General features: G+C 35.0%; 2 protein-coding genes across 3 annotated transcripts in view; both read right to left on the reverse strand.

Moving 5' to 3' along the window:
- The window catches only part of LOC150103569 (uncharacterized), a 32,958-nt gene extending 21,644 nt beyond the window's left edge, over window positions 1–11,314 (reverse strand). The window contains exon 1 of the mRNA XM_090398286.1: window positions 11,194–11,314. The gene's annotated coding sequence lies outside the window, so the exon portion shown is untranslated. The remainder of the gene's footprint in view (window positions 1–11,193) is intronic.
- Window positions 11,315–13,329: 2,015 nt separating this feature from the next.
- Window positions 13,330–15,563, reverse strand: part of LOC150103570 (uncharacterized) — a 74,549-nt gene continuing 72,315 nt past the window's right edge. For both annotated transcript variants that reach the window (XM_090398208.1, XM_090398207.1), the window contains exon 3: window positions 13,330–15,343. In XM_090398208.1, coding sequence (XP_090254334.1) covers window positions 15,033–15,343 — 311 coding nt within the window. In that variant the 3' untranslated portion in view covers window positions 13,330–15,032. The remainder of the gene's footprint in view (window positions 15,344–15,563) is intronic.

Genomic DNA, 15,563 nt, shown 5'->3' on the forward strand with positions numbered 1-15,563 from the left:
ACGGGAATTGTGGTGAATGAAGTGGAGGTGAGTAGTCTATTGCATAACCTCAATGTCAATACATACGTGGGATTGGATGGTATACCAGCTCGTGTCGTACGAGAAGCAGCTAAAGAATTGTCAGTACCCTTGACCATTTTGTTTAATTTGAGTCTCGGGTCTGGGTTAGTCCCGAGGGGGTGGAAAGAGGGGAAAATAGTTACACTGCATAAATGTGGTTCCAAGACTGCTGTTGTAAATTACCGACCGATTAGCATATCAGGAATCATTGTCAAGGTCTTAGAGAAATTAATCAAGAAAAGAATATAGGATTGGATAGATGAAAATGGGATGTTGTATGGGGGGAAACATGGTTTTGTGAAGGGTAGATGATGCCTCACTAACTTGCTCACGTTTTATAACACACTGACAGCTGGATAGAAGTAATGGGTTTACAGTGATACTACTGGACCTTGCCAAGGCCTTTGAGAGGTTACCACATGGAACCCTAATCAGTAAACTGGAGCAGATGGGGATAGATAAATGGTTGGTGAGATGGATAGGAGGGTGGTTGAAGGAAAGATACCAGAGAGTGGTTTATGCAGGAGTGGAGTCTAAAAGACGGCTTGTGACTAGTGGTGTGCCGCAGGGCTCTCTTCTTGGACCACTGCTTTTCAATTTGTTCATCAATGATATAGGAAAGGATTTGAGAGGAAGTGTTCACTTGTTTGCTGATGATGCAAAGTTGGGTAGAGCAATTGTGAGTGCACAGGATGTCAAAATTTTACAGTAAAATTTGGATAGTTTGGAGGACTGGGCTAGGAAAAATGGATGTCAATTCAATGTGGCAAAGTGTAAGGTTATGCACTTTGGGGTGAAAAGAATAGCAGCAGTATATCGCATTGGTGGAACCATACTCCAGGAGATTGATGAGGCCAGGGATTTGGGAGTGTTGGTGGATAGGGAATTGAAGTTTAGGGGGCACATTGCAAAAGTGACTAAATCAGCTCATCAAATCACTTGGCTTCTGAAAAATACTTTAACGTGCAGAGACAAACAAGTTGTTGTTCCTCTGTATCGAGCCTTGATAAGACCCCATCTGGACTACTGTGCCCAGTTATGGGCGCCAGGGTTTCTTTGTGATGGGGAGGAAGTGGAGAGGATCCAGAGACGAGTGACCAAGATGATAGAAGGTCTGTGGAATGAACCTTATGAGAATAGGTTGAAGATTTGTGGGTTGCAGAGATTGGACGATAGGCGAAGGAGGGGTGATATGATTGAGACATTCAAATTACTGAAGGGTTTCTATAAGATTGATCCAGAAGACATTTTTGAAAATATGACTGGTGGTGGGAGGACCATGCATGGAAGCTAGGCAAGAGCGTGGTTGACAAGGGAGTTAGAGCTAGGTTTTTTACTTGGAGAGTGGTGAATGAGTGGAATAAGCTTCCAGAGTCTGTTGTGGGTGCTACGACCGTAAATGAGTTCAGGGCAAGGTATGATAGATACTGTGTCAATGTCGAATAGTTGTTCTTGACATGATGTTAGGGCCTCCCTCGATGAGTCTGTCGACTCCTTGGAGTTGCCCGGAACAATAATAATAATAATAATAATAATAATAATAATAATAATAATAATAATAATAATAATATTTTCATATACAAATAGCTAAAAGGTGTCACAACTTATTATTAAAATATTCTGGATTAGAGAAAGTTGTTAGAAGTATTTCCAGTTGGTTTATTATAAATTAAAGATACCAAGAAATTATATACTTGGTTTAATCCTTTATCGAAGTGTAAGTCCTGAAAATACTTCAGGCGCAAACTTTGTTTGCTTACACTTGGATAAAGGATTAAACCAAGTATATAATTTATTAGTATCTTTAATTTCAAGTATAATCAAATGGAAAACTTCCAACATACTTATACTATTAGATGTAAAAAAAAGCATTCGACACTCTCGACCACCAGATATTATTGGGCAAATTATATTCCACTGGAGTCAGTGAAAAACTGCACGCCTGGTTCAGGAATTACATATCAAACTATTACCCACCTTTTTTAATATATACATAAACGACATTCAGAACCTCCACATACAGAGTCAGATATATCACTATCAGGGCCGCGCCAACCCGATGGTGACCGCACCCGGGCGGAAACATTGATAGGGCGACAAGAAACAAATATCAAATATTTATTTTATGTAGCTAATATCTAATTTGGATTATACAATGCAGTATAATCATTAATAGTAATAATATTCATTTCTTGGTATAGCCTACATCGTAAAATTTAACTAATACAATATTAACAACCCTTACTTTTAGATGTCAGACGGAAGAAAAAGATTTTCTGGAGCAGGATATACGAAGAACGCAGAAAGAAGAAAATGTAAAAAAAAATTACGACTCCTATTTCCAATTATATTGCATCTACATCTTCATATACAGACAAATCTTCAGTTGCTCGAGAAAACTGCGAAGATTCTTCTTCTTCCGCCATACATTTAACTGAAGAATCTTCACTTCAGTGAAGATTCTAAGAAAATTCATCTTTCACTTCTGAAGCGCTCAACAGCTCACTCGGTTCACCGGAAGAAACAGGTGACAAAAGCGTGTGCAATACAAATATAACAACTGAAAACTCTCTTACGAATTCTATCCTTGAGCATGATTTTGATGAGTCAGGAAGGTGGCCTTTAAAAATAACCGATAATCTCCAAATGATTCTAATAGATGTTGGACCAAAACAAATATATGATATTGATTTTCCAAAAGATGAAAAAAAAAAAGATAATTTTCAGCAGATTATTATTATAAACGATTAAGTAATAATGAAAAGATACACAGAAATTGGTTATTGTATTCTAAATGCAAAAATTCAGTATATTGTTTTCTTCGTAAAGTTTTTAACGATAAAATTAATGCGTTCAATGATGCAATTGGTTGTTGCGATTGGCAACATGAAAAAAATGCAAAATGAAATAATTTCAATAATAGGAGAAAAAATAAAATCTAATACTGTATTGTTAAAATGTTAAAAATTAAATAAATATTACACTATCATTTTAGACACCACTCCGGACGCATCTCACGAAAATCAATTAAGTATTGTTGTAAGATTTGTTTACCTCGATAATGACAAAGAAAATAGAAATCAGAGAACACTTTTTAGGATTTTATTCAATTACTAACTAAACAGGCGAAGGTTTAATTTTTTTGTGGATTATTTTGCAATCAGAAAATATAAATATTTATGATTTACATGCTCAAGCATATGATAACGAGGCAAACATCATCATCATCATCATCAAATTCCTGCCATGTATCCTCAAGGGATGTACAGGATATGATAGTACTACATGAAAAAAATTACATCATTACTAACTCCCTATCTATAATTTTCCTCCAAATCAGTCTGTTACTTGTCAAGACTCCAACACTATCAGATCTTATATTTCTATCGTCTAAAGCACTTTGTACCGTATCAATCCACCTATATCTCGGTCTTCCTCTGGGTAGTTTTCCTGCCATACTGCAGAGAACACTTGTTTTGCTAATCTTTCCTCGCCCATTCTGTTTAAGTGACCATACCACCTGAGATTAGCTCTGCTCACGCATTCCTGGATGCTGACAATGTCAAGTTCTTTCCTAATATCCTCGTTTTTAATATGATATTGCCATTGATGTCATCTGTTCATGCCTATATATATATATATATATATATATATATATATATATATATATATATATATATATATATATATATATATATATATATATATATATATATATATATATATATATATAAAGACTACGGCTGAGGTACTTGGAGTTTGTTCACGGGAACAAACTTCAAGTATCTCAATAACTTTAGACTTTTTACATTTTCTCTCTTTTTATTCTCTGAGGGCAAGTGCTGATGTACTTAGCAGGAATTGTTCGTATGATTTCTATGTGTTCAGGACCTCCCTCTTTAACCCGTCATGCTATTCTTATTTTCCCATCCTAACAGATAATGTTACCAGATGCTAAATGAATCAGTATTTTCTTCAGCTTTTGATACTGGGTTTAATTCGTTTCATTTGTATTTGTAATATATATATATTTTTTTTTTAAATTACACATCTCGTTCCTTTCAAAATGTCATATTCATTTTCTATTCTGCCATAAATAGCGTTCACCACTGTTTAATTCACATCTCCTTCTTACTCTTGAACCAGTGTGATATCACTATCAACAATAACATACTCAACAAGACGGACTTCCTTTTCCGGTAGAGGAAAAGAATATGCGTAAATTCAAACGCTTCAATATATCTGCTTTTCAAAAAAAAGAAAAAAAAAACATTAGTAAACAGTGACCAGGTTTACAAAGAAAAAACAAATAGCGCTGTTAGCCCAAAGTTATTGCCTCATTCGATGTCGTGCTAGACAGAGCTTAAGCAGAACACACAGCTATTCAAGAGAGAGAAGCTGGCAGAAACGCCCAACATGTGTTACAAATATATGCAAAAAAACGTAACTCAGATCGCAGCGAGCTAGACACACACTATCGCTTCTGGAACAACATAGTCTGGAGTACAACATACTCGAGAATAAATAATAAAATAATTTCTATACTTCACATATTACTGTTTACTAAAGTGTTTTTTTTTTCAGAAATAATATCATCTAAATGATATATATATATATATATATACATGCTGATATTAGTTTCCTGGCCGTGTGAGCATGCACTTAGTTGTGAACACGGATAATATTTATGTATTTCAGAGTACTGTGACGTATTTCACATTCTATTTTTAAACATGGTATTCAAGCTGTTCGTTGCTAGAGTTGAAACAAGAACTCTATCGCATGAGATTTAGTTCATCAAGATAAAAAAATAAAAAAGTTACAAAGGGCTGTGATTTTTTACTGGCATTTATATCTACTAGGCTAATTCGTTTTAAAAGACCAAACTGAAAATTATTGTTTTTACTATCACTATATGTGAAGTGAATTCCACCATTTAATTTCTTTTTGATTTTTAATCCATTTGATTTCCACCTATTATCACGAAGTAACTACTCGGCAAATCCTGCACAACTTTAAATCATCATCATCATCATCAAATTCCTGCCATGAATCCTCAAGGGGTGTACAGGATATGATAGTACTACATGTGAAAAAATTACATCATTACTAACTTCCTATCTACAATTTTCCTCGAAATCAGTCTGTTACTTGTCAAGACTCCAACATTATCAGATCTTATATTTCTATCGTCTAAAGCACTTTGCACCGTATCAATCCACACTATATCTTGGTCTTCCTCTGGGTCGCTTTGCTGCCAATCAGGCAGAGAACACTTATTTTGCTAATCTATCCTCACCCATTCTGATTAAGTGACCATACCACCTGAGATTAGCTCTGCTAACGCATTCCTGGATGCTGACAATGTCACGTTCTTTCCTAATATCCTCGTTTTTAATATGATATTGCCATTGATGCCATCTGTTCATGCCTATAATCTTTCTCAGGACTCTCATATCTGCGGTCTCTAGTCTTTGGTCAAGTGTTTTACTTCTGACCCAGCTCTCAGATCCATAAGTTAAAACTGGTTTGAACACTGTCTTGTATACAGCTTAGTGTTCCGACTAATTTCTCTCTTATTCCACATGAATTTATTCAATTGACTTCCAACCATACCAGCTTTACTGATTCTGTTGTCTATTTCTATATTTAATTTGCCATCTTCAGTAAAAATCGTGCCTAAATAGCTGAAATGTTTTACTTGTTCCACAGGTTCTCCATTCACAACACAGTTGACATTTCAGACGGGATAATGTACATCCTTGTCTCACACCAGATTTAACATTAAACCATCTTCCTGTACTTCCTTTAATTTTAACTGCTGACTTACAACTCAAGTAAAGACTAAGCATTGCTTGATATAATGCCCCATTGACACCATATAACTACAGCGTATTGAATAGCTTCTCTCTCTTGGCACCTTGTCATATGCCTTTTCCAGATCGGCAAAACTTAAATACAGATCTTTGTTATATTCACATGCTTTCTCGACTATTTGTCGTAAAGTGAAGATCTGATCCTGACAGCTTCTATTTGGCCTGAATCCAGCTTGTTCTTCACCAAGCTTTTCTTCCACAATTCTTCTCAACCGTTTCTCAAGTATACTTGCATAGATCTTGCCAGGAACACTCAGTAGGGAAATACCTCTGTAATTCTCACATGCAGTTTTATTTCCCTTTTTATATATGGGTACTATGAGAGCTCTACTCCAATCATCGGGAATTCGTCCCTCTGTCCAGGCTTTCTGAACTATGCAGTGCAGCCACTGTAAGAGTCTTATACCACCATACTTCAGCATTTCTGGTCGAATATCATCTACTCCTGTTGCCTTTCCACATTTCAAGCCTTTGATGGCTTTTTCTACTTCAAGTATGGATATGTATTCTTGACTGCATGCCTGGTCAGTGTTTTTTACCACTGTGCTGTCATCACTGCTTGTTTCATTTAGCAGATTTTCAAAGTAATTACTCCATACTTCAAGGATATCTTTTTCTCCCGTTTTTATGTCACCTTTATCATCTCTAATTCCTTTTACAGCACTCTTTCCTCCATTCTTAAGCTTCTTCAACAACCTCCAGAATATTTTGCCACTTTCTTGATATTTATTTTCTATATTCTTGCCAAAGTCCTCCCATGACTTTTGTTTAGCTAGTTTTACACAGTGTTTAGCATTCTTGCATTTGTCTCTATATTCTCTAAGAGCACAAGCTTACTTATTTGACAGGAACTTTTGGTATGCTTTCTTCTTTTTCTTCACTGCCTCTTTAACTTCCTGTGTCCACCAGGGAGTTCTGATTTTTCTATCCTTACAGACAACCTCACCACATGCCTCTCTGACAGAATCAATCAATGTTTTCTTCAGAGTTTGCCACTGAATCTCCAAGGTTTGATTCCTGTTCTCAAACTCTTTCATTTTTTCTTCAATAATCTTTGTGTATTTTAGTCTACAGCTCACATCTGAGAGCTGCTCAACTTTTATTCGCTTTAGAACTTTCTTACATGTTATTCTTTTCAATATGAAATTCAATTTTATCCTGCTCAAGACTAAATAGTGATCACTTCCAATTTCAAATCCTCTGTACACTCTGGTGTCCTGCACCAGGGAGAAAACATCACTATCAACAATAACATAGTCAATGAGACTTTTCTTATTCCTAGCCTCTTCTCTCCATGTGAGTTTGTGCACATTTTTATGTTGGAACATGGTGTTAGTAATAACCAGTCCATGTCCTGAGCAGAAATCCAAAAGATATTTGCCATTATTATTAGCTTTGCTCTTTTCTCCAAATTTTCCCAAAATATTTTTGTATGTCTCACAATCATTTCCTACTCTGCTATTTAGATCCCCAACAAGGACCAACTTTTCCTTTTTCATTGTGTCAGTTGCTTTTTCTAAAGCCTCAAAAAATTCCTCCACTTCTACCTTAGTAGAACCTTCTGTGGGACCATAGGCACAAATAAGTCTCATTGTCCAGTTCCCCATTCTCATATTTGCCCACATTACTCTACTTGAGACTGACTGCCATTCAAGAAGATTAGCCTCGTATTTTGTGTTGCATACTATGGCTACTCCTTCTTTTCCTTGATTGTCATTGCCTGAATATAACATTTTGTATTTATTGCTCAGAAAGATCTCACCAGTTTTGCTCTTTTTTGTTTCAGTCACCCCTATTATGTCGATCTGGTACTTATCTAATTCCTCAGCTAGCTCCATTTCTTTGCCATTCAGGCTGCTTACGTTGATAGTACCGATCTTTAACTCTGGTGATGTTGAGTTGGGGTTTATTTTCGGATTTGTTCCAGTAGCTGACTTTTCGCTGTTCGCCCTGGTTCCCCGGGCGAAAACAACGGGACTTGTTTAACCGGGCGACGCCCCAGCCGGCATGAAATTTTGTCATGTTGTACCATCATTCTATATTTTGGTTTAACCAATAAGAATACAATTTGGTCGGCTAAATCCCAAATTGCCAGCCCATCTTCGTTCGTTCAGTATCCAGGTAGATACCCAACAGGGTGCACCACGAGAAGGTGAGGATTGGACATTAGGTCAGAAGCCCTGGTCGGTTCTCCGCATTCCTTTAAAGGCTATGTGGAGGTCTCGTCTCAGTTATACAGCTTTCACTCTTAAGCACCACTTTAAATAATTATCATTATTATTATTATCATTAAAACCTCCATGGAGTCAAAAGACTCATCACGGGAGGTCCCACTGTTACACACACACAGTTTATCATACCGCACCTTAAATATGTTCACTGTCTCTGCGCTAACCACACTCTCGGGCAATGCATTCCAATCACTCACCACTCTCCATGCAAAAAAACTGCTCCTCACCCCCCTTGCTCACACTCTCCTTATACAGCTCTCAGGGTTCTCTAAAGTTCTCTCCCCACCTTCACCCATTCTATACAAAACCTCCATGACATTAATCTGGTAATAACCTCTTAACTCCATCATATCCCCATCTCCTCCCCTATCCACTAATTTCTGAAAATTGCATTTTTTCACTGTCTTCATACTCGACAATTTTACCCTCTTTCCACTCCTTTAGTCTTGGTCCAGTGCAAGACTCGTGCTAAAAAGATATCCAAAAGCTGTTGTTAACTCCTTGGAACATTCTCTCAAAACACATGGTGATATAGTATCAAGTTCTATAGTCTTATTTACATCCAGTTTATTCACTTAATCATATACCTCCTGCTCGCTTACTAACAGTTCCTTCTTTTTCTCCTCCTTCTTTCAAGTTCTTCATGACGTCACATTCATAAGAATGAAATACCTTTATAAGTTGTTCATTAAATATCTCAACTATATCCACTCGCGAACCCAGAGGGAGGGCCAAGGGGCCCTGGCACCCCCCAAAGAAAAACACCAGAAAATTTTCGAAAAATCTTTTCCTAATTAAAATTCATTTTTTTATTTATGCTCTGTCGTGTCGTCTATTTCTATACTATTGTGAATTAGCGGTCACATAAGGTGGGAATAGGGAATACCCTATAGCGTTCGGGAATCACGACCGCTGTGAACAGTAGTGCTCGGGCTGACCGAGCGCTACTTCGTTTGCCAGAGGCGATCACGGTATCATGTATTGACGATAATTGCAGATGCTCGTCATAGGTCGTATGCGATGCATAGTGTGTATTCTCAAATAGTGAAATCATCTCCCCCCCCCTCAAGTTTAAATCCTGAGTGAGCTACTGGCTATATCCTCTGCAGCAGTGTTATCATTCCTCCATTTTCACTAATCAGCCATCTTTCCATAATCATTCTTTCTTCTAGTAGCCACATAGCGAAAAAATTCCCTAGAATTTGTTTGTCATATTAGCTAACTGCCGCTCCTACTGCATTTTGCTACCCTCATCAAGCGAGTCACCTTCTTCGACTGCTCTTTGTACTTCTCATGCAAATCGTTGTTATAACCACTCATCTTGTGCTTCTTCCATAATACCTTCTTCCAGATTGCATACTTTATTTTATTCATCCATTTCACACTTGCTCTATTTACTCTCTTGACCTTTTGAAATACATTCTAATATAGCCTCCACCAAATAGTTCTTGAGTAGGTCCCAAGCAGCATTGATATCCTTTCAATTCAGTTCCTCTTTCCATTTGTTGCCGCAAGCTGATTCCTGAGCTTTACATAATTACCAACCTTATAATTCCATATATCTCAATTTCTTTGACTCCGTAGCGAAATTGGAAGAACGACAGTACGTTGCGCCCCTCGATTGAAAAGTCCTGAGTTCGATTCTCGTCGTGACGGGAGAAATCTTCCTATGGGCTTCTTCAGTTGAAGGTGAAGAGTCCTATCGCATACTTAAGTAGCAGGGTTTTTTCTTCCGAAAACTATCGGTCTTGAGAACACATGCAATTTACAGTTAAAAATACTATGGTGGCGATGGGCAGTAAGATAGCTTTGGTGTAGATGATGATGGCAGTGACGATTCGAAATTATTGGTAATCGTGGCGGAGACAGAGTTGTAGAAGTAGGTCGCTTCCTTCAATGAGTCTGTGGACTACTTAGAGGTGTCATATAATAATAATAATAATAATAACAGACGTCCTCAAATTACCCTGCTAGTGATCACCTCATGGTTACTCTGACCAACTGGTGGAAGGTATGCCACTCTATTTATAATACCATCATCTAATGAGATGATCAAATCCGATATCCTTGATCCTCGTGTACCCTCCGTTACGTACTGCCTAAGGTAACTTTTTAAAAACTCCAGAAATTCATTTTCTTTGTCCCCAGATGAAGTCTCTTGATTCCAATGTGTATTATCATAATTAAAGTCACCCATAATGATTATTCGTTTCTTGCTAGCGCTAGGCCATTTGCCTATACATTTCCTTCTCATTACCCTCCATATTATCAGGTCTATAGCAATAACCATCCTGTTTACCTCTTCATCACACCATACTGCCTCAAAACCGTGGCCATTAGTTTCATCTTGCAACTTCACCTTAGATGGGCACAACTCATCTGCTACCATCAACAGTACTCCTCCTCCCTTTCTTCATTGTCTGTCTTCATCTTTATTCCTGTCAGGATGTCATTATCGTCTAACCATGTCTCGCTTATACCAACAATTTTAGGACGAATAAACTCAATCCATGCAACAATTTTGTTCCCCTTATTTCGAATACTTCTGCCATTAGTAAAACGAACATAAGAAATCATTTCTAGTTCAACAAGTCCTACGAACATCACTTCTCCAATGTGTGCCTCTTCGAATTAATTTTTTTTTAAATAAAAAATTTTAATGAAATTTTAAATTTGCTTTTTTCGAAATTTTGTTTTTATTTCATAATTACATTTTTTTTGTGACGGGTACTAAAATAATCTGCCGTGAAACCTCATCAGTGATAATATTATTTTATTAATTTTGGCCTCAGATCTCTGTTATTTTTATCATTCCTTGATGTAATACCTCTCTCCCATACTACAAAATTACTTCTGCGATACTGCATAGGCAAGCAGTAACTAAAGTACCGTCCATTACTTCTTGGACGCAAAACAAAACATCACGAAACTGAAATACATGGCGATTTTTACAAATATACATTTCTAAAGATGCCAGATTATCATTATTCATTATTATTCGCTAATTATATAAAATTCTTACTTACCTTGTATCAATTTAAATGCAATAAATTCAGTCGTTGAAAATGCTGCGAACTTCGTTATTCCAAACACATGACTCACGACATTATCATAAACAAAGCGCTGGTAGAGACATCTAGTGAGTAAATGAATCCAATCGTCGTACGGAATAGAACAGCTACATTGTATTGCATAAGCAGAATGCTGTGATATGACGCTCAAATTCTACCGGAAGTAGCAAAGAAGGCCTTAGTGTGATGTTGACAATAACCCATTATAATCAGAATTATTATATACCTTTGGTAATATTAATACATATTTAAATGTTACCGCACTATCATTATACCTTTTCGTTCATTATTTAAATACTAAATAATGAAAGAAAAACTTCAGCACCATCTACTGGAGAGATTGGACTCTTCTCTTTCCAATTAGTTAATATTTTATTTGTTTGGGATATCAGGTGTTGGCCATTCGGTTTACGTTCTACCCAATTTTGTTTGTAATTGTTTAGTTTTTGTTCTACTGATTTTATTTTTAGTTCTTTTAAAATATCTTCGTTCCTTTTTTTTTTTTTTTAGTCTAATAATGTGTATTTTGCAGTTCTGATAAATCTCATTTCACTTGTTTTGATCCTTTTTTTATCTTGTTTGTTTATTGCCCAAATTTCGATGCAATATAATAATATGGGTACCGCTAAAGTATTGAATATTTTCAAGCATGTTTCTTTTTGTATTCTATTTGGATTGAATGTTCTCTTTACGGGGCCTATAATCTGTAAAAATGTTGAAGTTTTTAAGTTTATGTCTTTCTCTCCTTCATATGATATTTCACATTCTCATCTATTATTTTATTATTAATAACTATATTACGTCTAACTGGAGTTTGTTCAGAATAATAGAATATTCTAAGATAGTATTCCAAATATCAATGCGTTGTTTTGTATCTACTTCTTGTCAAGATGCACAAAGTATGATACAAGATATTGCACCTGGTATCTCATTCATATTTCGGTCAAGTGTTCATCCGATGATTTGTTACACTGAGGAACTGTAATATTTTGAGGAATTATGCTATAATAGTTTGAGGAACATATGCTATATAGTTTTCTGATTTATTTTGTTTTCTCGGAATTCTTATTTCAATATTATATACACTTCATGTCAAAAGAGCTATTAAAAACATAATAATGTGATGCTGGAACGCGATGAGTGATAGTCTATGTGTTTAAAAATTGTTCAGCTCATTTAATAAAACAGTATAAAAATGTGTTGGCAATTTTTAATGCAATGTACTTTGTATAAATTCAATTCATAAAAATATTAAATACAAGACTCTGCATGTAAAATAAAAACAGGACAAATAAATATCAATATCGTACAAAATATACAACATGAAAATTATTAATAAATTAAAACCAATAGCTCATTTTCTTTAATAAATAAACAACTGCTCATAAATTTTACCCTCACTGCAGCCGTAATAGATAGCGGGGAATATGAAAAGCATCTCGCTTCACCCCTAAAAACATCAATATCAATTATATTTTTGTATATATTTACATATCGACCTGGAATGTACATATTATATTATACATGGAGTTGCTGTTATTATTATTATTATTATTATTATTATTATTATTATTATTATTATTATTATTATACAATACAGTACAGTAGTTATTATGTGACACCTCCAGGGAGTCCAAAGACTCATCGAGGGAGAGTGTGCCAATGTTAGCTAAAGTAACAGGCTATATATATATATATATATATATATATTTTTTTTTTTTTAATTATAAAACCAGACTTAAATTTATACAGATTTGGGGAAAACACACTTAAATTCTACTGATACAGATTATAATATAACTGATGTTATCCGCTGTGGTGATCCTTTATAGCAGTATTTTGGGAATATACTCAAAAACATGGCTAGTTGAAATACCCGTCAAGAGATGGCGCTCTTTTTATACAATACATTAATAATAAAACTTTTAGTTTTGCCCAGTTTGCTTTGATGTCTCTTTTCACAAGAAGCACCTTATAACACCGTTTTGGTTTTATTTGACTAAAAAGCATTTTTTTTATTGTGTATGCTTCGTTTGTTTTTCTTTTTTCTTTTAAATATACATTGAATCAGATTTTTTTTTTCTTTATTACTATTTCGTAAAGGACAAAATGTAATCCTTCAGTTGTTTTCAACCTTTATTATTATTATTATTATTATTATTATTATTATTATTTTATAAATGCTATATCAGATAAACTACTTCTATTATTAGCTTGCTTTTGTAAAAGTAGGGGAAGTTTTGTACTGAATGAAGAAGAGATTTGTATTAAATGAAAACGAAATAACAATTAATATAAATAAATGTCGGCATGAGTAGCTCAATTTTAATATAACAAAATACGGTTATATTTGATCATAGAAACGTTTCAGTGGCGGCTCGAGACTTGAAATCGTGGGGGTGCTGCAACTTTTGACATATACATACAACTGTAAGTACAGTGTATACGTGTTTGGATAAAAAATCAAAATTAGGGTAATAATTTAAAAAAAAAATTAAACATGAAAAAATATTGTTTGTTATCGAAAAAATTATACAGTTTGGTATAATTCAAAATTACTTAAAAATAAAATCTATTATCATAAACTCAATAATGTTCTAAAATAAAAACTATAACAAATGTTATGTCTTTAATTGAAATGTCCAAATATTTAAAGAGACGGAGTAAACGCGATAAGCACTACGAACACTCTACTACTCGCGCGAAGTGCATATAAACAACAGTGGAACTGCGCGACGGACAGTGCCGCATTACGCTAATAGCTCGCATCTCACTATGACGTGCATATGCTTGCGCGTGTAGCAATATGGCACTGTGGTAAACACAGTGCTGCTAGCGTCCTTCGCCCTCCTAAGTGCTACAAGATGGATTTTTTATACAAAATAAGAGAATTGTATAGGATTGTTGATGATAAAATTAAATATTACAAGCAAATATAAATAAATTAATAAATATATTTATATATCGAGAAAAATTGGGAGTCCTGCAGTTTCGCAGTGCCTATGCACGAGCCGCCCCTTATTAAGAAAAATTAAAGAAACAAATGTTCCTTAAAAAAGAAGATTCAGATGTCATCTATTTCTGGGCCATCACGTAGATCTTCGCAATATGTGAAACGAGAAAAAACATTATTTTGTCAGAAATCCTTTGTATTAAATGTGTAGTCTGAAAAACAGCTCTTAACAACATCTAACAAACAAAAAGAAAATAATAAATGTATGAAAGGTCGCCAGAATTGTAAATATTATTATTATTATTATTATTATTATTATTATTATTATTATTATATAACATTTACATATGATAAGAATAAATATAGGAATTATAGAAAATCGCACAAGTGATAAAATATCGAATGATAGAAGGCCCAGAAATAGAACATCGAAATATATTCCTGTTATCTCGCCCTGTCGCGCCCTCTAGAGTCCGCTCTGTAGCTGTTATTGAAACAATTGTATAATGCATCAGTTTTTATATTTTATATCTCCACTAATGGCGTAATGGAGAAATAGGGACTAGTCTTCACAGATTATTTAATATTTATAAAATATTAAATTTTTGAAATATATATAATATTACTACTTAATAGTAGTAATATTAAAATACTACCAATATAATATTGGTAGTATTTTGATATCAATAAATAATAAATAAACAACACTTTTTGTTTATCATATTCTCTCTTTCCCTGCTTCATGTTTTGTGAGCACTACGGCCTCTTGCGACACATCACTGGTTCCCACTCAGCCAGTTTCTGGTATTTTGTTAATTTACAGTTTCATGTCGACTGCAGGTTAAACTGGTGATGGTTCTGAAAACAAATTTTCCTTCATTGCTAGTGGAGGCTTCGTTAGGTCTGCCTGAGTAGACGTTGGAGTAGGTTGGGGTGCGGGAACTGGAATCAGAGTTAATGGAAAGGTTCCTATGTGAGTAATAAAATTTGTGGAATCATTTGCAGCGCACACAACGTATCCCATAGTTTTCGGATTCATTGTTCCACTTATAATCTTGTAGAGATACACGCATAATCCAACCAGCAGAGAAATTACAGAGATGCCAAAAAATAGCAGAAATGGCTTAGTAAATTCCAAGGTGTAATCAATATCTAAAACAAATAAAATGTAAAATGAATATGCATCTGGAGCAGATATTTGAATTTTAATAGTTAATATTAAAATTTATTCTGAATACACTGAACGACCAAAGCTTTGACAATAGATATAAACGTGTAAAAACCAATAGCTCTATCGTTATTCTCTAAATAGGATGCAAATTCTCAGTGCCGTAACGAGGGCGTGGAAAGAGGCGCCCGCCACGGGCGCAAC

Source organism: Typopeltis vanoorti, chromosome 9, assembly GCF_054136105.1.
Source record: "Typopeltis vanoorti isolate ZY-2024b chromosome 9, IOZ_Tvanoo_1.0, whole genome shotgun sequence".
NCBI classification, from domain to species: Eukaryota; Metazoa; Arthropoda; class Arachnida; order Uropygi; family Thelyphonidae; genus Typopeltis; species Typopeltis vanoorti.